General features: G+C 30.7%; 3 protein-coding genes across 3 annotated transcripts; all 3 read right to left on the reverse strand.

Moving 5' to 3' along the window:
• Positions 1 to 301: 301 nt before the first annotated feature.
• On the reverse strand, positions 302 to 4,618 carry LOC109808812 (tryptophan aminotransferase-related protein 4). The gene is made up of 5 exons (XM_020371956.3): positions 4,269 to 4,618; positions 3,597 to 3,891; positions 2,777 to 3,069; positions 1,103 to 1,383; positions 302 to 724 (listed from the first exon to the last, which is right to left on the reverse strand). The coding sequence occupies exons 1-5, from the start codon at positions 4,568 to 4,570 to the stop codon at positions 531 to 533; spliced, it is 1,365 nt and encodes a 454-aa protein (XP_020227545.1). The 5' UTR covers positions 4,571 to 4,618; the 3' UTR covers positions 302 to 530.
• A 9,074-nt stretch (positions 4,619 to 13,692) lies between these two features.
• On the reverse strand, positions 13,693 to 25,271 carry LOC109793165 (uncharacterized). The gene is made up of 8 exons (XM_083076766.1): positions 25,178 to 25,271; positions 22,768 to 22,832; positions 22,347 to 22,685; positions 21,749 to 21,858; positions 15,704 to 16,170; positions 15,480 to 15,615; positions 14,931 to 15,382; positions 13,693 to 14,314 (listed from the first exon to the last, which is right to left on the reverse strand). Exons 5-7 carry the CDS (start codon positions 16,153 to 16,155, stop codon positions 15,056 to 15,058), a joined length of 915 nt encoding a protein of 304 aa, XP_082932892.1. The 5' UTR covers positions 16,156 to 16,170; positions 21,749 to 21,858; positions 22,347 to 22,685; positions 22,768 to 22,832; positions 25,178 to 25,271; the 3' UTR covers positions 13,693 to 14,314; positions 14,931 to 15,055.
• On the reverse strand, positions 16,186 to 19,762 carry LOC145958967 (uncharacterized). The gene is made up of 3 exons (XM_083076762.1): positions 17,543 to 19,762; positions 17,152 to 17,463; positions 16,186 to 17,070 (listed from the first exon to the last, which is right to left on the reverse strand). The coding sequence occupies exons 1-3, from the start codon at positions 19,609 to 19,611 to the stop codon at positions 16,887 to 16,889; spliced, it is 2,565 nt and encodes an 854-aa protein (XP_082932888.1). The 5' UTR covers positions 19,612 to 19,762; the 3' UTR covers positions 16,186 to 16,886.
• Positions 25,272 to 25,762: the final 491 nt, after the last annotated feature.

The following is a 25,762-nucleotide window of genomic DNA, read 5'->3' on the forward strand; positions in this document are numbered from 1 at the left end:
TAGTTCGCTAAAGCTTCTACTCATGAAGTTTAAAATACAAGTAGATAACAAATGACTATTGATCAATAAGGTTTTTTTTTCTTTATTTAAATACATGATTCATATAATACTGTAAAACCAACAATTATGAACTAATGTTTAGGACATTGCATGAATAAGTTTTGAAAAAAAAGAAAAAAAACTAATCTATACTATGGATAAGATTTATTTGTCCTTCAGATGATTTCCGGTATTTGATGATAATTAATTCTATTCTTAAAGGGCAGCTCTCCCATAGAAAAAACTAAAACAGCAGCCACAATACTGAATGCATTCGTAATTAGTATTTAAAGGCATTTTAGATTAATGCCTTACTAAAATGAGCAAGAGCAATGCTTTATTAATTCGATATCACGGTTTTACACTAAGAGTACAAGAAACAATACTTTTTTACTCAACAAACAACCATATATACCACCGAATTCAGAAGGTTTTATTGGTACGTAATTATTTTGATATTATGACACTAATTGTAAACTTTATTTGGATCCCTATCCCTTAGCAACAAGATTTGTGAGCTTGTTTATTAGTATCTCAAAATCATCTTGACTTCTAATGAGACTGAGACGCACGTAACGATTATCTGCGCTATAGACACGTCCTTCACGGCCATTGATACCAGCAGCTTCAAGAATTTCATAGCAATTCTTGTCTTCTTCTCTCTCACACTTTACCCAAGCATACGCTGAGGAAAAATTGTTTTGTAAGGACAAAGGAAAAGTTTTGCACTTCATATATTTTACTCAATTTGTATTGTGAAATTAAACTGAGATTAGCTATTAATTAATTCTTCATAAAATTCACAAATAAGTGGTGTATTAAAACAGAATCAGAAAGAATTTAATGATAATGTAGAATTAGTATCACAAGTTTTAAAGCTTATTATATATATATATATATATATATATATATATATATATGTTTGTAATTGGATGATAATATATATATATATATATATAATTTATACCATTAGTGCATTTTATGAATAAAAGGGTTTCATAATTAAAGGGTGAAGAAAGTTATGAAAACTAAAAATGTTATCTGTAATTTGGCGTTTAATTACCTGGTGAAGCATCTCTTTGCCTCTTGAAAAAGGTACAGTATTCAGAAGACAGTTTCTGTAGAGAAAACCGTTTTGATTTTGATATGATTTGTTTCAACCTTGTCCAACGATCTCTCATAGTTGAATATGCAAATTGAAATATTTGTTTTCCATCTCCTTCAACAACCACATCCAAAAGCTTTAAGGCTCTCAACTGAGCCTCACGGGAAACCCCCATCGTGTTCATGCTCAAATATGTCAACATCTTTTCATATACTGTCTCATCCTTTATTATTGCCCATCTGTTAAAACATCATAATTCAAAATATGTATTATATTGTAGTTCTGATAAAGTAGATATTAATTTTGATCTGAAATATACACTCACTTTATCCTTTCTTATATAACATTGCAGAATTCAAATTAAATATATAACATACATACATATATATATATATATATATATATATATATATCAATTCAAAATCCCGAAGTGCTTTAGGCTCTGTAGAAACTTTTAGAGAATTACCAAACTCTGATCTTAGAATGTCTTTATAGCTAGCTATAGCTGTAATTTTATGCCAGTATGTTAATTCATTCAGAAAAATCATAACAAATACCAAAACTTCAGATTACTAGGTAAAAGAGAAGCTTTTAATGGAGTTATTATTTTTTAATCTTAGTTACAATTTGTAGGGGTTAATTTATATGCTATAGTAGATTAGAAATGAGAAATCAAATGGTGGACAAAGTGCTATAAGGTCGTTTTTATATATATTGTCATTTTAGCAAGACAAGTCTTGTTTCGGTTATAGGTCAATTTTGAAAAAATTGATATCATGTATATCTAACTTAAATGAAGACAATTAATGAGGAATCCAAATAAAAAAAAAATGCTAAAAAGTATAAAAGTCATATCTAACTTATTTTTCAAACATTTAGTGGTCCTTAACTTAACTAGTACTCTTAAATTATATATTGACTAAACGACCCTAATGGTGTGTTTGGATGAGAAATTTATATAGGGTAATTCATTTATTTGAAGAATTTCAAATTCCTTGAGGTGAAATATTTTGTTTGGATGAGGAATTTACAAAGAATTTGAAATCCAAGCATTTGTGAAATTCTTTAAAATAATAGAATTTCAAATTCTCCCAAAAATGGGAGAATTTGAAATTTCTCATATTTGTTTTTCTTATTTCACCTATATATTTTATCTTATCTCTTCATTCTTTTAATTATTGGATATTCAAAAATATTTTTAAAAATTAAATATTATCTTATATTAATTTTTAAAATTATTAAATATTTAAAAATGGATTAATATTTATTTTTATAAAATTTAATTTAAAAATCTCAACATATAAATATATTTTTAAAATAAATTTTACAATGATGGAATCAAATTATCATATTCAACCTAACAATTTAAAATTTAAGAAATTTGAATTGACTCATCCAAACAAAATATTTTAAGAATGATAGAAATTGAAATAAAAGTAATTCAAATACCAAGAATTTAAAATTCTTTAAATTTATAAAATTCTTCATCCAAACACACACTATAAAGGTAATAAAGAAAACCTTTATGATTAAATAATGGCAACCGTACGTGAATATATGTAGATTCTATTTCATAGATTTATATAACTTAGCTTAATTGATGAAAGTTTCATATGTAGTAATATATCTCACCCAAATCTGCTCCCAGCATGGCCAGTGAGTTTGGAAATTGTAAAGATCATAAGATCATCATCAGCTGGTGAAGGAATAGCAGTGAAATGTGGCCAATAATAGGCACGATCATATATCGATTTTACATTTGAACCTTCAAGAACTCCCTCAGTCAACTTTCCATCTGGATTGTTTGGTGAAGTCACAAACTCAATAAATATTGAGTCGCTATCTGTCTTGTTTTTCCACGAAGATGTGTCTCCTTCATAGATATAATCCCTAGAATTAAAAAATTCTGTTTGTGTTCTATAGACCTGTCGCAAAGAGTTTACCACAATTTATGTCATCTATCTACTAATTTTATAATTTATACAAAATATAAATTAATGTATACGTAAAAAATGTAGTAGTACAAAGCTTATATTTAATTCATCCTTTAGTATATATTGATGTAATTTTTCTGTCATAATAAATGTCATCCTAATTTGTTTTATATAGACAAAAAAAAAAGTAATAAATAAATAAATAAATAATACTTTTTGTAAAATAAATTTATGATTGATCTTTCATTTGTTAAAAATAATATAATATACGATAATAGTTTTTTAAATGTTATTATAAAGAGTATAAATATAGAATAATAATTAATTCCAAATTAAAAAACTAACATACAATTGTTTAGGGACTTAATTATTTTTTTTAAAACATGACAGGACAGAGGAAGTAACATTTTCCAATTAAGTAAAAGGTCAACACAATTTTTTTCCAATTTTAATTAAATAATGACAAATACATAATAAATTAATTTGAATAAAAATTTTGTGAAAATATAAGAGCTCACCGGGTAATATGGGGCTGTGGCTACCACTTTTGCTGGAGAATCTGAAGAGTTGGGGGACAATGCATAAACAGCAGCATTAAGGAGTTGTGTTGAGCCACTTCCAAATATGAAGTACTTTCCATCAGTTATTGCATTACCAACGATGGAATGAACTTTTTTGAGGTACTCAACAAGTAGTTCTGAGATGTATGATCCATCGCTGTAAGAATAACCCATTCTGTGCCACCCTGATACTAAAATCGCACTACTTGCTGCATGTCTCATCCAAAATGGCTCCAAAAAATATGGATCCCCACTGCAATAAACGAATTTAATAAACTCTATTAAACATAAAATTTAATTAATATCGATCAGAAAATTTAAAAAATACTTTTAGCATTCTTGTTTGCTAACATTTTGCATTTGATTTAAAAATTTATATGGCCAATCTTAATGAATAAACAATATAGAGTGATTGACTCTTATAGCGAATAAATAAAGTCATCATAGTAACTGTGATATCTGATTAGTGGACAATATAAAACCATTTTGTACTATCAGTGTATGATCTATTAAACTCAGTAATATAATTGATATTGAGGTAGACTACTCATGCAATTTTGAGAGCATAGGTTAAATTAGAAGTTATTATTAGTATCAGTAGATTAAATTTATGAGAAAGGGTTTACGTACCTTCCAGCGTCGGCAGAACAATCAGATGAAAAGTTGGAGCAATCAGATCCAGAATAGCATGGATTGCACTCACAAACAGGTTGATGATGTCCTTTAAGAATTAAACCATCTAAGTAGGCTCTTCCATGTCCTGAGCATGGTATTGCTGCAACAGCCTCAGCTTCTTCTGCAGCTTTGCTGCTCCAACTTCCCTCCCATTCTCCCCTACAAACAAGCATGTTTGAGGCAAACAACGCAATCATGAACATTACAATCAATGCTAAATTCATTGGACTTGTTTTTTTCGCCATTCTATCGTTCATTTTTCTTATGAAATATTCAAAGCAATTTCTGGTTGCTCTTTGAGATGAATCTCCATGCATTTATATATAGATACAGGTTTGACCATAATGAATATTCAAATTTAAGGATAAAGACTCTACTATAGCTAGAGTTTATTAAGTGTACGTTTCCCTAGATGGAAAATTGCACACGCGTTACACCAAAGGATGACACATTCACATTAATAACTGAAAATTCTTCCTCCCTCGTCCATCCTATTGGTTATAATAGAACATTAAGACGTGGATTAATCAAATCACATATGGTTGAATTCTTATCTACGAATGGATATAGACCGAAACATAAAGAAAATACCAAAGTCAAAAACTCAAAATTCAACATTATGTAATTCCAGAGAACTTCTAGGATAAGAAAAACATACCTTATTTATAATTTATAATATTTTTTTTGTTTAAATTGTAGGAATGAAAAATAATAAAGTCTTGATAAATACATTATCTGTTATTGAATATCTTTGCTACACTTGATTATATAAATTTCCTACTTATAAAAATAATTCACAAACGCATACATACTTTAAGAAAAAGATTTGAACTTACGAAATGTGAATTTTAAGATGATATTTAGTTACGAGCTTCCTTAAAATACCTTTTTCTACCATATATTGGATAAATTCCTCTATTAAATAATCTGAACAATCCATTTATAGCCAGATCAACATCAATTTTATCCAATGGCAAAAGATGTATATTTATAAATAAATAAATAAAAATGTAAAACAGTGTTTTTAGGCTTTTCAACAAATAATTACAAACAAATACTTGTGCCTATGTGATGTGCAGAATAAATTATAAACTAACTATTATAAAATTTCTGATATATATTTTGAGTGGATATTTTAAAATGATATAATTGTTAAATTAAGATTTAGTTTTTATTAATATTTTAATTAATTTAATTTTGTTGACTTGGTCTTTTAGACCAAGTTTCATCGTATTTTATATTTTGACTTGGTCATCTAAAAATAGTTATATCTTATCTTCAATCTATTGACTTTTAATCTCAAAAAGTTTTGAGAATTAATTTTTCTTTACTCATAAATATAACTATTTTAAAAGGTTTTAAAAATGTATCTCCTTATGCATCTTTATCAATTATTCTCACTTATAAAATATTATAGTTCTATTACCCCAATTATTCTTGAAAAAAATTTGTTATATTGTGAGAGACTTATGTATCACATAAATAAGTCCTTTAAGAATAATGTTATTACACGTACTTCAATTATTCTTAGAAAAAACTTGTTATATATTATGAGAGACTTACGTACATAAACACTTAAGAATAATGTCATTACACGTCTCAAGTTGTTAATATTTATGAATTATGATTATACAAGTTCTAGACCAGAAAGTGAATCCCTGTTTGTGAATGATTATAAAGATGGACAACAATACATGCAAAGGTTAGTTGTTGTCCATGAAAATTTAAGTTTCATGGTGGATGGTAGACACCGCCAAACTAGCGCCCTTGCAAAATCCTAGAACACAAACCAATGCGAACGCAAAACGCAGAATCACTAGTGAGCAATTTTCACTGGAGCGGCGAAAGTTGCCGGAGGCAGTGAGTAAGGCTGTGCTAGGGTTCCGGCTGAGCGAGGTGGTGGTGTGTCTGATTTCGTTCTCTGTTATGGCGGCGGATAAGATGCAAGGTTGGAGTGTCGATTCCTATGATCTCTACAGAGAATATAGGTATTAATTGTTTATCTGTGAAGTGTGAATTTTATTGGCTTTGCATACTCAACATTACAGGCATGTGATCTTGTAGGTGAATTTGCCACGGGAAACACTTAATCAGTCATCAGTCATGGTTTTAAATTGCGGTTGCGATCGCGGTTGCAGTTACTGCGGTTGCGGGTATTGCGGGTATTGCAATGCAGATTGCGGCTGTTGCGGTGTGAGATTATTAATTATTTTCACTAAATATAAAAAAATTATAATTATCAATATATATTTTATTTTTAAGGATTTATACATTTTAATTCTTTTTTTTTTAAATATTCTATTATTTTAATGAATAATTTAATTTATTTTAAAATTATAGTATCAATTTATCGTATTGCGGATGTATTGCGGTACATTGCAGATGTGTTGCGGACGCAACACCGTTACGTTGCAGAAAAATGTGTGATTTCCAGTATCATCGCAATTGCGGTCCGATGCCGTTGCGAACAAGGCTGCAACAGCAATATTGCGGCCGCAACACGTGTTGCGGTCCGCAATTTAAAACCATGAGTCATCACCTTCGCTACCACTTTGATTTCTTCATGGATCAGGATCCGAATGCGGTCACTTTGAGGCAAACAGTGAAGCAGAATGGTGGTTACATATTGAAGCTTAGCAATTAGCATACGTGAGAAGTTGATCATGTGGTGAAGTAAATATCGCTCTAAAGTTTGACAGTCTCTCCAGAACATTCTCCCAATTGCTTACTCCCATTGCCACACGTCCACTGGAGGCTCAACCTTGTTGTGGGCACTGTTCCACTGAATCATTCTGCTGTGATGTGATGATGTTTTCGCAGTTAGTTAGAAAGGGAATAAAACAGGAGGACGTTATGTTCTTCGCAATATAATGATTCTTGTTCATTGTTGCATCACAATGAAGAGGTACACACATACAATATAATTATACTTTGTGCATGCATGTAAGTAACAATGAAGTGGTACACACATACAATATGATTATACTTTGTGTATGCATGTAAGTATAAGTTTATGACCATTTACTTGGTTGGTATTTAAAGTATATATTTTATTTGCTTTTGAAACTATGCATTATTAGAATGGGTTTGATCCATATGATATTATAAAATGTACATATATAAATTATAAAGTGACATCCTTAATTAATAATCCTAGAATATTCTTTTTTTTTGTATGCAATTCATTAAAGTATAGTAAATATTTATCCTATATTTATATAATATTATAAGGTATTATAAAATATAATAATATCGATATTGATATAAAAAAAAATCCATTGTACTAGTAAAAAAAAGACATTTAAGATATTTATTTTTGACTTTTAACATCGGTTAAAGAATCGATCTTAAAAGAGACAATAAAATCGGTTATTTAACCGATCTTAATAGTCTAGCTTTTAAGATCGGTTACGAAATAACCAATCTTAAAAGTACCAGGTTTAATTTTTGTCTAATTTTAATAAATTTATTAATGTAACAACCTTCATATTTGGCCTCAAGGATGTTATTTCATGACACTTCACTTTTCAACGTGTTTTATCCTTACTGCACATTTTCTGGGAAACTTCTCAGAAGGTCACCCATCTCTATATTACTCCAAGTTAAATACGCTTAATTGTAGAGTTCTGATAAGATAAGCTACCGAAAAGCAAATGCATGTTGTTAGTATAAGTAGTACAAATTAATTCATTTAAGTCATCCTCAACTATACAATCTTATACTTATACTATTTTTGGATCCCTCTCATTTTGGTGTGTCCAGACCTCTATAAAAATATAATAATTATATTATCAATAATACTAATTATATTATATTTAATTAATCTTTATTTATATATATATATACTTACTTGTATAATTAATAATCTACTTATTTCTATTTAAAATTAATATTATGATACAATTTAAATTATTTATTATAAATTTAAAAGTTTAAATAATAATTTATATATTTTAAAATGATAAGGGTTATAATAACACCGGTACAACTTTTACTAAGTATTATACCGCTCAATAACTTTATATTAAATGTGAATTTTGTAAATTCAACCGTTAGATTGAAAGTTCATATCACTTTATATGTTTATATCAAATTTTGTTAAAATTGAACAACAACTTGAAGGTAATCAAAGAGTTCATATTCTAGTATATTTTGAAATATATTACGTCAATTTTATTTTATAAGAATGAAGTATCAAATCATCTTGAATTAACATAAAAATTTGTATATATGAGCTAAGAGTAAAAAAATTTTAATCTAACGGTTGAATTTATAAAATTCACATTTAATATAAAGTTATTGAGCGGTGTAATACTTAGTAAAAGTTACATCAGTGTTATTATAACCCTTCTCTTTTAAAATATTATTTTTATAAATTAAATTTTAACATTTTAAATAAATTATTAATTAACTTAATATGTTTATTCATCCTAAAATATGAGTAAGGGAGGTGCATGCGAGGAAGAATGACTAAGGGAGAGCGTTGTATTTTTTAAATAGTTACAGTTCTTCTATGACCGGTCTTAAAAGGTATTTTTGACACAACTTTTAAGATCAGTTCTTTTGTAACCGATCTTAAAAGTTGTGTTAGACATAACTTTTAAGATCATTTAAAATTTAATCAATCTTAAAAGTGTTCACATTATTTACAAAATTGTCACCACCTCAATATTAAGATCGGTCACCTTTTAACCGATCTTAAAACCCTGATTTTAAAACTAATTTTTGCACTAGTGATCTTAATAATCCTAGAATATTCTTCTTTTTTGTATGCAATTCAGTAAAGTATAGTAAATATTTATTGTATATTTATATAATATTATAAGGTATTATAAAATATAATAATATCGATATTGATATAAAAAAACCCATTGCAACAATTTAACAAGTGAAATCTCACCTGTCAAATTACAATGATCTAATTATCAATATCAAAATTATTATTAAAAAATATAATATTTTATAGTATTATGTAAAATAAATAATAAATATTCACTACACCTTGTTGAGAGATAAGTTTAATGTTGAGGAGATATAACTAGTGTTAGTTAAGTTTTTGATTAATTAATGTTTCAATTATATGATGAATGGTGATGCCTTTGGTATTAGTGATGTGCAAAATTACTTGATAGAATATTCTTAACATATAATGATTTATTTTTTTAGTTTCTAAGTTTGTTAAAGAAGTTATTGATCTTTATAAGCGTACTTTTTATGTGTTCTGTTGATTTAAAGAAGTTATTAATGTTTATAAAGATTTTAATTATGGAAGTTTTTGTGCAGATTTATAGTGATAAAATTTTCTTAAAAAGGTATGAAAGTTTTAGGTTTTTTAAATAAAGTGAATGACAAGTAAGTTCATATTTGATTTTGATACATGGTTTTTAGACTAAACTAGACTTGTAGTTTTGGTAAATCAGGTTGAGATGTGATATGATGTAAGGAATGTGAGTTTAAAATTAAGGCAACTTTATGATATAAAACTAGCAAGATTTGAGAATTTTGGTGCAATTTTTTTTTGTGAGAATGGTTCTTGGAAAGAACAAGAGAAATCTATCCATAAGCTTGTGACAAGATTAAGTCAAAAGGAGGACTTGATAAAAGTATTTATAAGTTGTAATCCTTTGTTGACTTCTTAAGGGAGTAAGTTTTAGTTCTTATTATGAGACAATACCTCCACCATCTCTTGGAGATGTGAGTTCTCTATGTTTAACTTTTGAAGGAATTTGTCACTTATGACATGAGATGCTAAGAATTATGTGAATTGCTAAAAAAATTATTTGTATTTTTAACTATAGTACTGTCAATGTGAAGTTCTCCATATTACAAAATTTTACATACTATGAGATGTTGGGGAGATACAATAAATTAATGGTATTCAACATAGTTGATTTTTCATTGTATTAGAATACAATGATGGTAATAATTGGATCTTTGATCAAAATGAGACAAAATCCACCATTGGTTGAATCACTATACTTAGTTGTAGTGTAATTACTTTGAGATCAAACAACTAAATAATTATTGAGTCAAGTTTATTACTCTTGATATGGTTGATTGTGAGGCTAAGTTATTAAAAAATCTCTTAGAAATATTCCTTTGTTAATATAAGATTGAGATTGAATAATGTGATAAAATAATTGCTTAATTAAAAAGATTAAAGTTAATTTATTGATCATGTAAAGTCAACAATGGATTCGATTGATCCTATGACATAAACCCCTAAGGAAGATATTGTTATACTAAACATAGAGGTGAATGAGACTTTATTAAGCCACTTGAAAAAAAATAAGTGATGGTAATAACCCAACCTTTGTGATTAGATATCCTATGAATAAGGTTCATATGATTAAGAACAAGTAACTTGTCAGTTCTGCTGATACTGAATTGATTCTTATCAATTTTAATATTTAAGTTTCTTCCTATGATGTGAGAAAGTGTTAGAGTTGCATTAACGCGAGGATAATTTTTATAGTTGAGCTTTATGAAGTTATGGGAAAACTTGACATTATATAAAATTTTAATGATTTTCATATCTCTTATGGGTGGTGTATGATTGGTAGAATACACTTGATGAAATTACCTATATGAGTGTTAAGTGAGTTCGCTTGTATGAGGTCTTAATGAGATCTCTAGAGTACTCATGAATATCATACACGTGCATGGCCTATTAGCACACAATAACGATAACAACAAGGATTTTAGAGGTTTCATGTGATTAGTAGATCTCTAACATACGTCAAGTATCTTTGGTTCATATAACTTGTTGAACCAATTACACTGTGTTAAGTCTTATCAGTCTAGGTCTAGTTCATATAGTCTGGTACACTAGATCCGACGCATTACATCCAAGAGAATGAGAATCCAAAAATTATTTTCTTTACTAAAACTTTTCTTTAACCTTTTAAAATGTGTGGGGTATTGTTGTAAATTTTGAGTGGATATTTCAAAATGGTTAATATATTTTTCAAATTAACATTTATTTTTTATTAGATAAATATTTTAATTAATTTAGTTTTGTTGACTTGGTCTTTTAGATTAAGTCTCATCTTATCTGATCTTATATGTTGACTTGGTCTCAGGAAGTTTTGAGAAATATATTTTTTTTTCTTATAAATATAACTATTTCAGAAGGTTTTAAAAATATGTCTCCTTGCACATCTTTATCACTCTTGGGTTATTCTTATAAAACTTACTAGTTCTGTAATTATTCTTGGGATAAACATGTCATATCCTAAGAGACTTGAATATCACACGGATAAGTTCTTAAAAATAGTGTTATCACACAACTCAAGTTATTAACATTTATGATTATTCAGGTTCTAATCTAGAAGATGAATTATTATTTGTGATTGATCGTGAAGATGAACAACAATGTACAATAGTTTCCTCAAGAACCTTGATCACAATACTATATATAGGATAACTTAATTACTAGAAAAGTTTCCACATCTTAGGAGGTGCATTTTTGTAGTGGGGTGGATTTAGAGTTGCAAGCAAAATAGTTGACTTCTCTAAGGGTTGGTGACTCAATTATTGATGATCAAGAGACTATTCACAAGAATGTTCTTCAATATTGTGCTTCCTTATATGATTTAGAGAACATTTGTATCCTTAATGAGTTGGTTGACACCGTGATTCCCCCTAGTGTTTCTGATGAGGACAATGTTATGCTTACTAATCTACCCACATAGAAGGAGGTCAAAAAACATGTTTTTTATATGAGTCCTTTGGGTGCTTTTGGTTCTGATGGTTTTAGTGGCAACTTCTTTCATTCCTTTTGGAATATTATTGGTTTGGATGTTTCTCATTTGAACCTTGTAACAACCTAAACATACCAAAATGAGAGAGTTCCATATATTATACATGTGTGAGTGAATAAATTTAGAGATGGGTGATTTTTTGAGAATTTTCCTAAAAAATGTTCGAGTGAAGACAAAATACACTAAAAAGTCTTGTATTGGTTTATGGGTGTCGTTGATCCTTAAAATGAACGAATATCTTAGAAAGAGCTATCCTAGAAGGGTTCTGACCAATGAAAGGTTCTAACCAACGAGGAGTTGTGTGAAGTATTACCGTGAGAAATATTATGGAATGGAGTTGTTGAAATGTCAAATGTGAGGAGTGTTATAGTCCTACAATTGTTTTTTTTATCAAAATTGGATTCTTCCTAGTTTGAATTCCAATTTGGTGGCTCTTTTACCAAAGTTTTTTGGGGCAAATTGAATTGAGGAATTTCGACCTATTTCCATGACAAACTTTCAATTCAAGTTACTTTCCAACGTTTTGGTAGATAAATTGGTTTTCATTTCTACTAGGATTATTTCTTTGGAGAAAAAAGGTTTTATCTGTGGGTGAAATATATCTGACTACATTTGTGTTGCTTCTAAGGCTATTAATATGCTTGATAGGTAATTTTTTGGTGGTCATTTGGTGATTAAGCTTGACATTCATAAAACATTTGATACTTTGGATTGGAACTTTCTATTATTCGTGCTTAGAGCATTATGTGGCTAGATTTGTACGATTTTGGAATCATCTAGGTTTTCATTTAATATACTTTGTTTGACTTCTGGGTACACTACTAGAAAAATTAAAATTAGAGAGGAAACAAATCCGTCACTAAATTTTATAAAATCCGTCACAAAATAAATTTGTGACGGAACTGATTCCGTCACAAAAATTGGCGTCACAAAATCATTAGTGACGGAAATTTCAGTCTGTCACAATTAGTGACGGAGTGAAGGCGTCACAAAAGATATATTTTCCGTCACTAATTGCTAACAATAAATGTTTATAAATTAATAAAAATTCGTCGTAATTTGTGACGACCTGTAACTCCGTCGCAATTTGTGAGGGATTAAGTCCATCGCAATTTGTGAGGGGCTACCACCGTCACAAATTTGTGAGGGATAAAGTCCGTCACAAATTGTGATGAATAGAATCCCTCACAAACTGTGATGAATAGAATCCGTCACAAACTGTGATGACTAGAATCCCTCACAAATTGTGATGACAAGAATCCCTCACAAACTGTGATGACTAGAATCCGTCACAAACTATGAAGGATCTATCACAAGAACAAAATCTGTCACAAACTGTGATGACTAGAATCCCTCACAAACTGTGAAATCTGTTATAGACTGCTATGATAAATGGAATCCGCCAGTTATATTGATCTTATAAAGAACTTTTTTTTTACGTGAAGAATATGTTTTTCTCTTGTAATTGTGATATATTTTTTTAATTATGAATATAACAAATAATTTATTAATTAATCAAAAAAGTTGAATTTATTGTCTATTTGTTTGAAAAATTAACAAAATAAATAATTAGGAAAAATTTTTCAATTCTATAAAAGCATGTAACTAAACACGAATATAAGAAAGTCAAGCATACCATATATACAAATAACACCAAATATAACAAAGTTTATGACTGTAGCTGATCCGTAATGTATGATAAGTACTGTAGTAAAAGTTAAACATAACAAATTATAAGTTTAAAGCATAGTAAACATAATAGTAAAAGATAATGCATCCCTAAACATCTATATCATGATCATCATCTAACTCATTATCATCAGATTGTATAGTGTCAGCATCATGTGTAGGAGGAGGTTGGGGAGGACGAGAAGATTGAGAAAACATCTCCATAAATTGCTTCAGTTGCTCACGAACCAACCGAGACTCTTCCTGTGAACCACGAATCAAATCTGCATGGCTTTGCAATTGTTCTTTCAATGTTTTGTTTTCTTCAGACAAATTTGAAACAAGATTTTTCATTTGTTCATACTCAGGAGTTGAGATACCATCTAAGAATGTAGAAGAAGAAGGTTTATACTTCCCAGCCTCTGAACCTAAACCAAATATTATTCCTTTATTGTTCACACCACCAACAACATCATAGAAAATACTATTTTCAGATTGCACACTAGAGGCAACATGATGTCCCGATAATTGTTGTCACTGTCTTTCAGATAACCGTCTTTCATACTCATTCTATAAAAAGAAAAGTAAGAAACAAAAGTATATAAACATTAATGACAATAGAAGATCTCATGAATGTCATGAATGATGCAAAGAATCATGCAAGAAGAACACACAAAAATACTTAGTAAAAAGTCTAAGATGTAACTTATGAGCAACATGACTAGATAAGTATGAATTCCAATGAAATTAGTAACTTGTAAACCTAAATGCAACACCACATACACATGAATCTCGTTGAATTTAGAAATTAGTAAACTAAGATGTAGAGATGGTGGCACTTCACATTACATGAAACTAAAATTGAGCACAACCAATAAGGTGAAATGATTCTATGTTGACATAATTCAGTAAAAAATTCAAATCATATAAAAAAATTACATACTATAAATGGTATGGCTTGAAATTTTGAGACCATTAATTGTAACCTATCTTAATATGTCAAGTCGATAGTGAAGGACGAAACATGACAACTTTCACAGTACCATAACCATTGTTGAAACATAACCATTGTTGTGTCTCTAATATAACCATTATATGTCAAGTCTTGCAAACATAATCATTGTTATCTCTCTAACAGAATCAATCAACTTCTTCATAATTCAATATATATAAAATTATAACTTACCGCTATCCTTTCTGCCTTGGAAGACACCCATGTATTCCCGTTCGCTGTCTTATGGGTCTTTTGGAATAGGTCCCAACATGTTGGAGTCATATCTCTAGATATTTTCTGAAGGAACAAAAAGTAATCTAGTTTAATTTTAAATTTTGCTCCTGAAAAGAATAAGTTAATATACTTAGCAATCTCTTAAAATGCTCAGAAGTAGGAATGGATCCCCCAGTATGCAATGAACCATCAGAAGAATTTCTATTATTAGCATTAGTCATTGACTTTTGTTTCCAATTCTCATCATTCCATTTCTGTTGAAGTTCTACACGTTTTTGCTTTGGAATCCAACTCCCTAGATCAATGCCTCGTCGCACCCTATACATAGCATTTGAAAGCCCTTCAGATGCTTTATGGTCAAATGCTTTTCTTATTTGTGCATCATGATCAGGCAGCCACTTGAACTTCCTCTACATCAAAAATTTATAAAATTTTATATAAACAATGTGTAATTTAATGCAATGAAAAATATAAAATGGTTATTATAATATTTGTAGTTCTTTATACCTGAAACTCTTCAAACCACATGTTTTCCACACCTTCATTAGTGCTTTTAACCTCTCCATATGATTCCCATGACCCTTCAAACTTCCCTTTGATTATTCTTGAAATTTCACGGGTAGGGTGAATTGGTGGGTCGAATCTATAAAAATAAAATAGAAGAACTAAAATCACTTATAACAGGAAACACGTTTATATTGATCTAAAAGAAAAGAATTATTAATACTTACGTGTTTTGTTGACCTGGACGAATCCAAATACGTCCATCAGAGTCAAAACTTCCAATTTCTAAAAATGGATCAATAGAGGATGATGAGCTAACAATTGGACTACAAGCAGCATGAATGGAGGGATTTGTCTGTGGTCTTTTAGTCATATTTGGGGATTGTGCCAAAGAAACATGAGGGGTAGGTATAGACTGGTTAGTTTGAGGAACTAAATGTGGTTGAGAAGTGGAAGTAACATGAGGGGTAGGTGTAGCTTTGTTACTTTGGGGAGTTGTAGGTGTTTGGGAGGTGGAACCATGTGTAGGTTGTGTAATACAATGAGGGGGTTCTCCAATAGAATGTGTTGGCTGAGAAGTAGAAGGTGGTGGCACAATGGTGGTACCTCTACCTCTCCCTCTTCCCCTACCTCTACTAATACCTCTACCAGTGCCTCTCCCTCTTCCTCTATCAGTCATGTTATTGCTCACAATCTATATACACAATGTACAACATTAATAAATGAAGTTTATTAAGACATCAATAATAAGTTCAAGATTAACAAATAATATGTACTATATAGTAATATATGCATATCCACAACAACCACAACATTATGACATCAAAGTCTATTAACAAGACTTTGTTGAAAATCATCATTTGAAACATCTAAAGGCATTTGTTGTAGATCATCATCTTGGTAAGAAACATTTGTTTCAAATTTATCATTTCCTAATGATTGAATTATATTTCGTGCCTTAGTTTTTATGAAACCAAACCAACCTTGTTGTCCCTCAGGAAAGGATGTAAAATACACTTGTTCTACTTGTTGAGCTAGTATAAAAGAATCATAGCTATGATATCTCCTAGATTTTTTAATTTCAACATTGTCATAAATATCTATTTTTGTCCCTTGAGAACTGGAATCAAACCAGTCACATTTAAATAAATTAAAACCAACTTTTTGTTAGGCCACCCAGTGTACTCCAATTCACAAATATCAATTAACAGTCCATAATAATCATTTTCCATTACTTCATATTGGCCTCCTCGCACACAAACATGATGGTTTGTTGTACTCATTCCCTCATTTTGGGATTTAGTTACAAACTTGTATCCATTGATAGCACAATTAGGCCATTTTGTGACTTTTCTAATAGGGCCCCATGCCAAACTCCTTAAAAGCACATCATCAATTGCATTATCAGGGTTAAGCACCTACATTTGATACTTTGTTAGTCAAAGCTAATAAAATAAGGTACCTTGTTTGAAATAAAATAATTATTTCACGTACATGTGTTTTAAACCAAGTAGAAAAGTTCATGGAAATTTCCTTGTCTAGGTTGGCTTCATTTATCTTAGGGTTCAATTCCCGTAACAAATGCGAGTAGATACTGCATATCCAAGATTAGGATTTAATCATTTTTAAGTCTAACTTAAATTTATCACACGATGCTTATATTAAATATACTTACTTTAAGTAAGGAACCACCTCTGGAAAATTTAAAAGCACATACAAATGTGCAACTTCCATTTCCTTCTCTTCCAAGGTAGAATTGATACGTTTCCCAAAAAGACGACATGGATAATTGAAAATTGACAATGGAGGATATGAAGAAGATTGTTCACCGTCATCATTTCGTGACACTCTTGTTCTCCTTGATGGAATATGGGAAGGATAATAATATGATGCAAATGTCGACATCTCCTCAAGTAAATATGCTTTACAAATTGAGCCTTCCACATAAGCTTGGTTTGTAACTTTCTTTTTTAATGATCCTATAAACCTATGAAAAAAGTAAGTCTTAAAATTCAAGCAAAAAAAATAAGCATATTGTAATAGATTTAATATTAATAATAACTAACCTTTCAAATGGATACATCCATCTATATTGAACAGGACCACCAACTCTTACTTCATATGCTAAATGAATTGGTAGATGTTCCATTGAGTCAAAAAAACTTGGAGGGAATATTTGTTCTAGTTTGCACATTATGATTGGAATGTTATCTTCTAACACACACAACTTCTCTTCTGAAAGCAGGGATGAAGTAATTTCTCTAAAGAATTGACTAAACTCAGTAAGAGTGTTCCATATAGGCTTAGGCAACACTTTGAATGCAAGTGAAAGCAAACGTTGCATAAACACATGACAATCATGACTTTTCATGCCAAATAACTTTGCTTCCCTCAAGTCAACACACATACTCAAATTGGAAGCATAACCATCTGGAAGCTTGAGACTTATAACCCATTGACATACAGCTAGTCTTTGTTGTTTGGTTAATGTATATTGTGCCTTTGGCTTTACAAGGTTCCTAGTCCTGCCGACATGTAGCTCTAAACCTCTACGCTTACAATGAACTTCCAAGTCCTTTCTAGATTTGATAGTATCCTTTGTTTTTCCTTTGGTATCCATGACTGTGAACAAAATATTGAGAAATACGTTTCTATCAATGTGCATCACATCAAGATTATGTCGAAGAAGATTTGTCTTCCAATATGGTAATTCCCAAAAAATACTTCGTTTTGTCCAATTGTGCTCTTTCCCATAGCCTGATGGATTTTGTTCTTGGGATTCTTCAATACTTGGTAGATGTTGCACCCTTTCCCATATTTCTTGACCACTCAACCTTCGTGGAGGAGTTAGAACCTCAACTTTGCCTTTTGTAAATGAAGTCTTATTCCTTCTATATGGATGATCTTGTGGTAAGAATCGACGATGGCAATCAAACCATGATGTCTTTTTACTACATGCAAGGCTAAACCCTCTATTATTTTCCATACAAATTGGGCAAGCAAGTCTTCCCATTGTCATCCAACCACTTAACATCCCATAGGCTGGAAAATCATTGATCGTCCACATCAAAGCTGCTCTCATCATAAAATTTTGCTTCAAGGATACATCATAAGTCATAACTCCATCATCCCATAACACTTTCAATTCATCTATAAGGAGGCGCAAATACACATCAACTTTATTCTTTGGGTTGGATGGCCCAGGAATTATAATGGTTAAGAACATGAACTCTCTTCTCATACACAACCAAGGCGGCAAATTATAAGGAGTAACAATTACAGACCAACAAGAATAAGTCCTACCAATTTTGTCAAATGGAGAAAAGCCATCAGCACACAACCCTAATCGAACATTTCGAGCCTCTTGAGCAAAATCAGGCCATGTTTCATCAAAGTGTCTCCAAGCTTCTGCATCTGAGGGATGAGACAAAGAACCAGGTTCTCTTTGATGAGTATGATTCCATTTCATTTCATGAGCTGTTTGCATTGAAGAATACAATCGTTTCAACCTAGGAACAAGCGGGAAGTACCACATACTTTTAAGTGGCACTACTTTGTCCTTACCTCGTCTTGGAAAATGTTTATACCGCTGCCTTTGACAAACTTTACAATTTTGGAGCATCTCATTTTCCTTGTAGTACAACATACATCCACTTGGACAACAATCAATTTTCATACTTCCTAACCCCAATTCAGCAACTGTTTTCTTTGCTTGGTAAATATTTTTAGGCAAATGATTGTCATCTGGCATTATATCCCCCATAAATTGCATCCATTCATTAAAACATCCTTTGGATAAACCATAGTCTGTTTTCAAAGTTAAAGCTCTTAAAGAAACAGACAAAATAGAATATTTATCACAACCATCCCATAAAGGAGATTGTGCATCCTTTAACATTTGAAAGAATTTTTGTGCCTCTACATTTGGATCTTCCATCATTATGTTGTTGTTGTCATCATCATGTTGGTCAAGGTGGGTGCCAATTTCTGGTCCAACAGCATCCATGACCAATTGTTCATAATTATCAAACATTTCCCTAGGCCCATTACTAGCATAGTATGATTGATCTGCAACCATAGGAGGAATTGGGGGTATTGGTTCACCATGATTTGTCCAATGATAATAGTTAGCCATGAATCCTTTCTTGCAAAGATGCACCCTTACTAAGTTAGATGTTTCATATCTCCTACACTTACATTTCTTACAAGGGCACCTAATCTTCCCTTGTCCAATATCATCTTCATCGTGTTCCAAAGCAAAATTCACAAATTCATTAATTCCAACAATAAGACAAAATTAATAAGACAAAATTAATTATTATCCATCCACCTTCTATTTTCAGGAATATTCATTTCTGATGCATATAATAAGACAAAATTAATTATTATAACAATTTTAATCTATTTTATCCTGTGACACTCCTATGAGCATTAAATGAATTTTGTGTGTGTATATATATATATATATATATATATATATATATTGATGGAGAAGGTAGGAGAAGTGGATGTGATTCTTCTCCTTAGCTTCACCTTAGCTTGGATCTTCTTCAAAGGAGATGGAGATCGAATCTAAGACACTTGAAGGAGTGAAGATTTTCGGAACTAAGGTTTCCTAAGCTATGGAGGGAAGTATCCAAGCTTAAGAAGCAAATGATTGCTCACTTCAAAAGGTAGGAACTAGGTAGAATTCCTAAGGTTCTTGAAGGCAATATCTAGGAGACTTTTGGGAGAAACTTGGCAAATGAAACGCTCTCAAATTTCTGAAGTTCAAAAGTGATTACAATGTGTGAAGGAGGTAGCTTAAATGGATCCGGAATTAGGGACACTTGGCGCCAATGTGGAGGCTTCACATGTGGCGCCAAGTTTTGAATTCAAATTTTGAATTTTGAATTCAAAACTTAACTCACATGTACAAGTCCGGTTCACATTGATGCTAGGTGTATTTAGGTTTGATTTAGTGTGCAATTAGGGTTGAATTTGAGTCACACATGTTCAGCCAAGGTGGTACCATCCATGTGACTCAAAGTGCAACTTAAATGCATGCTAAATTAAACCTAGTTTTGCCTAATTCACTTAAACTAATAATCCTCCTTAAATCCTAATCTAATGGCCTAAATACAATGGCCAAACATATACAATGAATAGGAAAAATTACAAGAATGAAAATGAGCCCAATATTGGCTACCAAAAGCCCAAAGGCCCACAAAGCCCAAAAACAGGCCCAATAAGCCTATGGCCAAAAAATGCTAATCTATGTGGTCCAAAATACAAGACCAAAATATATGAAACCTATACTAATAGAATATGTACAAAATATAAGAAAATGGATTTATCAAGATAGGCCCATGAGAAGTTTCAAATTGGGCCTTCTAGGCCCATTGGGCCTTGACTGGCCCAAACCTCCATACCTAGCCCACTCCTCTTGGATCTTTTAGGTTGTCACCTCTTGCCTTCCTAAGCATGATTCCATCATATATATATAGAGAGAGAGAGAGAGAGAGAAACAGAGAGAGATGAGATAGAGACAATGAGGGGTTCACTTCAACAATAACACTTAGTGGAGTTACTCCACTCAATAATAGCCCATACATTAGTCGTTTACATAGAGGCATAGTGTATATATATATATATATATATATATATATATATATATATATATATATATATATATATATATATATATATATATATATAAACCATACTTGTAGTAGAATAAACAGTCTTAGTTGACTATTTCTTATTTTATTGTTATTCTGAACTAAACAGTAACATTTGTCTTCTGAAATTTAATAACAAGTAACTAAGTGTGCTATATAATCCTATCAGCTGCAAACAATCATTGAAAAATTCGTTTATAGTATGTTAATGGAACAATTATTGATTCAAGATCTTGCGTATTTAATTTGTACAATTAATCAACTATACTCTTAATCTTTCATGTTTTTATTTTGTAAAGTTGGTAGCTGTCAGTACATAATGCAAAATATAAAACCAACTAATCAACTATACTCTTATTTTATTCTTTCATGTTTTTATTCAATTTGATTTTGGTTTCCGAAATGAACATGTGGTTCGCATTAAGTATATGCAGTAGTAAGTTAAAAATTAAAAAAGGTGTTCTACGGAGGTCGTTTTCTTCTTTTATGAAGATTGTTATTTTTCGGATTCAATGAAGGTCGGTCCATATAAAACCAAGTTGAATTTGTCCACTAAAACCAACTCTAACAGTAATAATTATAAAAACTCAATGATAAAAAGGTTATAAATACCTTGAGTAAATCAGAAACCTTCTCAGCAATATATTTTTGTTCAATATTGACTCCCTCCTATGTTACTTATCAACATGAATGCACAGTATAACTTCATCAACACATTACACCTGAAAGTATAACTTAATAAATTCTAGGAACAATATATATAAATTATTGCAAGTATATATAAATAGACAAGGCAGACGAGAGGCAAGTAGTATAAAACAACAATGAACCATATTAATATCAACCAGCTAATAGAAAATAACAATTAAGAAATAAGATATTTTGGTCTATGATCATGGTCTTTTCACTAACTCTCGTGATAATTAAGAAGATTAAATTTGTAAATTTTTTAATATGATAAAATATGTAAATTTAAAAGTTTAGTGATAAAACTCGTAAAACCATAAAATATAATAATTAAGATAGAAAGAAATAGTAGAAAGCAAACTATCCTTGCAATTGTGGTGGGGAATATTTATCACCATTGACCCATCATAATTTGTCACTTGTTAATTACTGTATGAGTACAAACTATAAAAGGAACCTTTACATCAACCAACCAACCAAATGAGAATTATATAAATTATAAAGTAGAAACTGAGGAGGCTACCTTTAATTGAAGTCATGTAATTAGAAAGGAACTTAGTAGGGAATGCACCAATAGCAGGTCATCACCGGTAGCTAACTCTCAAAAATCAAACAAGAATTGCAAGCTACGCCAAGAAACCAAACATCACCCTCCGTTTTACAATTAACACACAACCATGTCATCCTATTAAAAAGAGACAGTAACGCTTACATTCAAAATACCGATGATCTTAACTGATAAATAAACAATTCACAAGATAATACTTTTACAATAACACATGCTTGTGCCAAAGGTGATACTCGGGGACTGATCCCTCCTTCACGCTCCATCTGTGCCAATGTACAAGCTATTCTGAGCTCCCTGGTAACAGCACAAATATCATTAAAATCCTCCATCCATTTGTGTTCCAAAGAAATTTCAAGAAATAAAAATAGCATGTTACTTTAATGTTTCTCCCCCAAGAATAGCTGCTAAAAATAATCCATCTGGCTTCAATGCTAATCTGGACTGCAAAACATTATAAAAAATAAAAAATCAGATAATAATAAATGATATTAAAAATAACATTCAGATAAGGATAAAGACAGGTAATTTGCACATAAAATTTTTCTCCGTATTGACGAAAGCAAATGCTCAAACATTAATGAGAATTATAACTCAATTATAAGCCAAATTATCCATAAATTACAATCAAGTCCTTCCCAACTAATGAGGCTTTAACTAGCTGTTTTCTGTGGCTTCTTTTGGTCATAAGAATTTGCAGATGTTCAAGAGTAAAAACACACTTAGCACATAAGGTGTGTGACTTTGAACAGTGTTTACAAACTCCACATCCTGACTTTGTCAAACAACATTAGAGACTAACTTACAAAATGGTAGGATATATATTCTTTCAAACTATAAAATCCACAGTTGCTACTCAGTTACGGTGTTTGTATGCTACAGTACCTGGGAATTACATAAAGCTTTATAAATCTTTTGCTTTAAACATAACATATAAATCTTAAACGTTTCAAATATCCATTATATTAAATCGCTAAAATGAATTAAATAGTTTTCCAGTCAATTTGATACAACATTCACCCCTAGTAATGTTTACACCGAACCAGTGGGTTGAACCCGTCAAACTGTGAACCATGTCTCCACTTCAAGCATATCCGGTTCAACCAGAAATCAAATTGGCTGAACTATGTCATAGAGGTCTTGCCAGTCGACCTTTGCTTTAGTTTTCAAAACATCACCTAGAAGATTGTTACTGATAAAATTTGTTTTCTAGTTGATAGTGTTTTTTTTTTCTGAATTAAAACCTACCTGCTGTTTATAATCATTTACTCATTGTTCATTGTGGAGAATTCTAAAAGTTGAAATCAATAGAAGTATGCTTGTTGAAATCATGCTATCCACTAGTTGGCTTCTACTGGTTAAATTCATGCAGCTGTAAAATGTTATTGAATTTACATGATGCTTTTTAATTTATGCTTTCAAGTAGTCTGGCTATGTGATTTAATTTACTCTATTGTTTTATCTCACAGCATTCCACTGACAGTGGAGTGGTCAGTTAAGCCGCCTCATGACTATATACTTGCTGGCTGCCATGATGGAATGGTATAATTCCCTAAAGGTTCAATTATTTGTACTTTACCTTCTCTAAATTGATGTTTACCTTGCTTTTTAACAAATAGGAACTATATTTTTCCATAATGTTTCGTTATGGAAAAGGGAGAAAACATTCAATTTTTTTCCATAATAGCATTGTTGTTTTAAAATATCAGCATATTGTTGTCTGAAGCCCTTTTTTCACAATATATATCACTTTTAATATAATTTGCTTTATATTTATATAGGTGGCTTTGTGGAAATTTTGTACAAATTCTTCATCAAAATGCGAGGGTAATAATTTTGTTACTTTATGTGTGTCTCATGTTTACCTATTTGGTTGTTAGAGCAAGTAGCTATATTGAAAAATAAGTTTATGCTTTATTGTTTATTTACTAAATTTGCAATCTACAGAATCAAAGCCTGTGCTTTGTTTTGGTGCGGATACAGTTCCTATTAGAACTGTTGCCTGAGCTCCATTTAAAGGGTTAGTAAAAATAAAATTTTGTAAAAGTATATTAATATATAAATTTTCTTAGTGCCTAATACCCTCAAAACTTGATGACACTTGAGGAAGACAAAAGAAAACCATCACAGTATCACAATCTGCGCCTTCAATATTTTTATGAGAATTAACACAACACTAAGAAAGTTTATGGCACTTAAACGCCCCACTTAACTAACACTCACTCACTTAGTCTATAATTAATTAATCGAGTAAACAAATTAATTACTACACTAACTAATCAGTCTAATTAATTAGTCTAACTAAACTTATTTCATTATACTAACTTATATAGTCTAATGCTAATCCTCAAAAACTAACTTACTCTAATTTTTATTTATCTAATACAAAACGACTAACGAAGAAATTAATCAAAAATTAGTTTCTTTATTATATGGCTTTTATCAAACAATTAACAACCATAATAAAAAATAAAAATAAAAAAACTAATCAAACCAAATATTTTTGGAACATTTCCACACCCACCTCTACACGCACCTGACATGGATGGCGAAAACAAAGCACAACATATTCATTCCATAAACACGTTATCCCAATAACAGCACAGGAATGCAATCAAACAAAAATGAAAAGAAAATGTGAAAATGCAACAAAATAGGAGCAACACGAGCAAGAAAGTAAAAACAAAGAAGGCAAAGGAGCACGCCAAGCCAGAAAGAGAATGGAGTAGAAAAACATTGAGTGAGGAAGAGAATAGAGAGACATTTGGGAATGGAATTGAAACCCTAACCTTAGGAGGGGCGGCGGACTCCTAATTTTTTCGGGAGATAGAGCAAAAATTAATTGCAAGACGCGGGACGGGTTTGGGACTCATAAAGGAAGGATTTTATTTTATTATTTATTTTCAAATTTTTTTAACAATATTTTTTAAAACAAATTTTACATTAAATTATTAATTATAGTCATTTTTTAACTAAGTTATTTAATTTTTGTTTTTACAATCATTTTTTTTATTATTTTTATACTGAATTTAAATTTATTCCGTAACAGCCCAAAATCGCTGGGTCAGAGGCCCAATTGATTGCCCGGAACAGGCCGTTTCAAAAGTGAAACGGGCCATTCCGGAATAAGAAAAATGCCCAAAACTGGAGAAGCAGAACGGGTCGTTCTGGTTTCAGAACGGGCCGTTCTGCTGGTTTTGAGAACAGGTCGTTCTGCTTCTCCAGTTTTGGGCATTTTTCTTATTCCGGAACGACCCGTTTTACTTTTGAAACGTGTGACACCCTTCTACCCCATAATAGATAAGTAACAACAATAAGAATAATTCAATAAATATAACATCAAGAAGGGTCCACATATTTTAATAAAAACTCAT

This window comes from Cajanus cajan, chromosome 1, assembly GCF_000230855.2.
Source record: "Cajanus cajan strain Asha chromosome 1, NIPB_CcT2T_4, whole genome shotgun sequence".
NCBI classification, from domain to species: domain Eukaryota; kingdom Viridiplantae; phylum Streptophyta; class Magnoliopsida; order Fabales; family Fabaceae; genus Cajanus; species Cajanus cajan.

Bases quoted from the DNA above. Each gene is read 5' to 3' on its own strand.
- LOC145958967 (XM_083076762.1), bottom strand. From the start codon at position 19,611: ATGGCTAACTATTATCATTGGACAAATCATGGTGAACCAATACCCCCA. The intron at 17,464-17,542 runs GTTAGTTATTAT...CTTTTTTCATAG, and splicing joins TGGATGTATCCATTTGAAAG to GTTTATAGGATCATTAAAAA. The intron at 17,071-17,151 runs GTAAGTATATTT...TTGGATATGCAG, and splicing joins GAGGTGGTTCCTTACTTAAA to TATCTACTCGCATTTGTTAC.
- LOC109808812 (XM_020371956.3), bottom strand. From the start codon at position 4,570: ATGAACGATAGAATGGCGAAAAAAACAAGTCCAATGAATTTAGCATTG. The intron at 3,892-4,268 runs GTACGTAAACCC...CGTTTATTGCAG, and splicing joins TGTTCTGCCGACGCTGGAAG to TGGGGATCCATATTTTTTGG. The intron at 725-1,102 runs GTAATTAAACGC...ATTTTTCCTCAG, and splicing joins GCAAAGAGATGCTTCACCAG to CGTATGCTTGGGTAAAGTGT.
- LOC109793165 (XM_083076766.1), bottom strand. From the start codon at position 16,155: ATGACTGATAGAGGAAGAGGGAGAGGCACTGGTAGAGGTATTAGTAGA. The intron at 15,616-15,703 runs GTAAGTATTAAT...TTATTTTTATAG, and splicing joins CGTCCAGGTCAACAAAACAC to ATTCGACCCACCAATTCACC. The intron at 15,383-15,479 runs GTATAAAGAACT...TTTTTGATGTAG, and splicing joins TGTGGTTTGAAGAGTTTCAG to AGGAAGTTCAAGTGGCTGCC.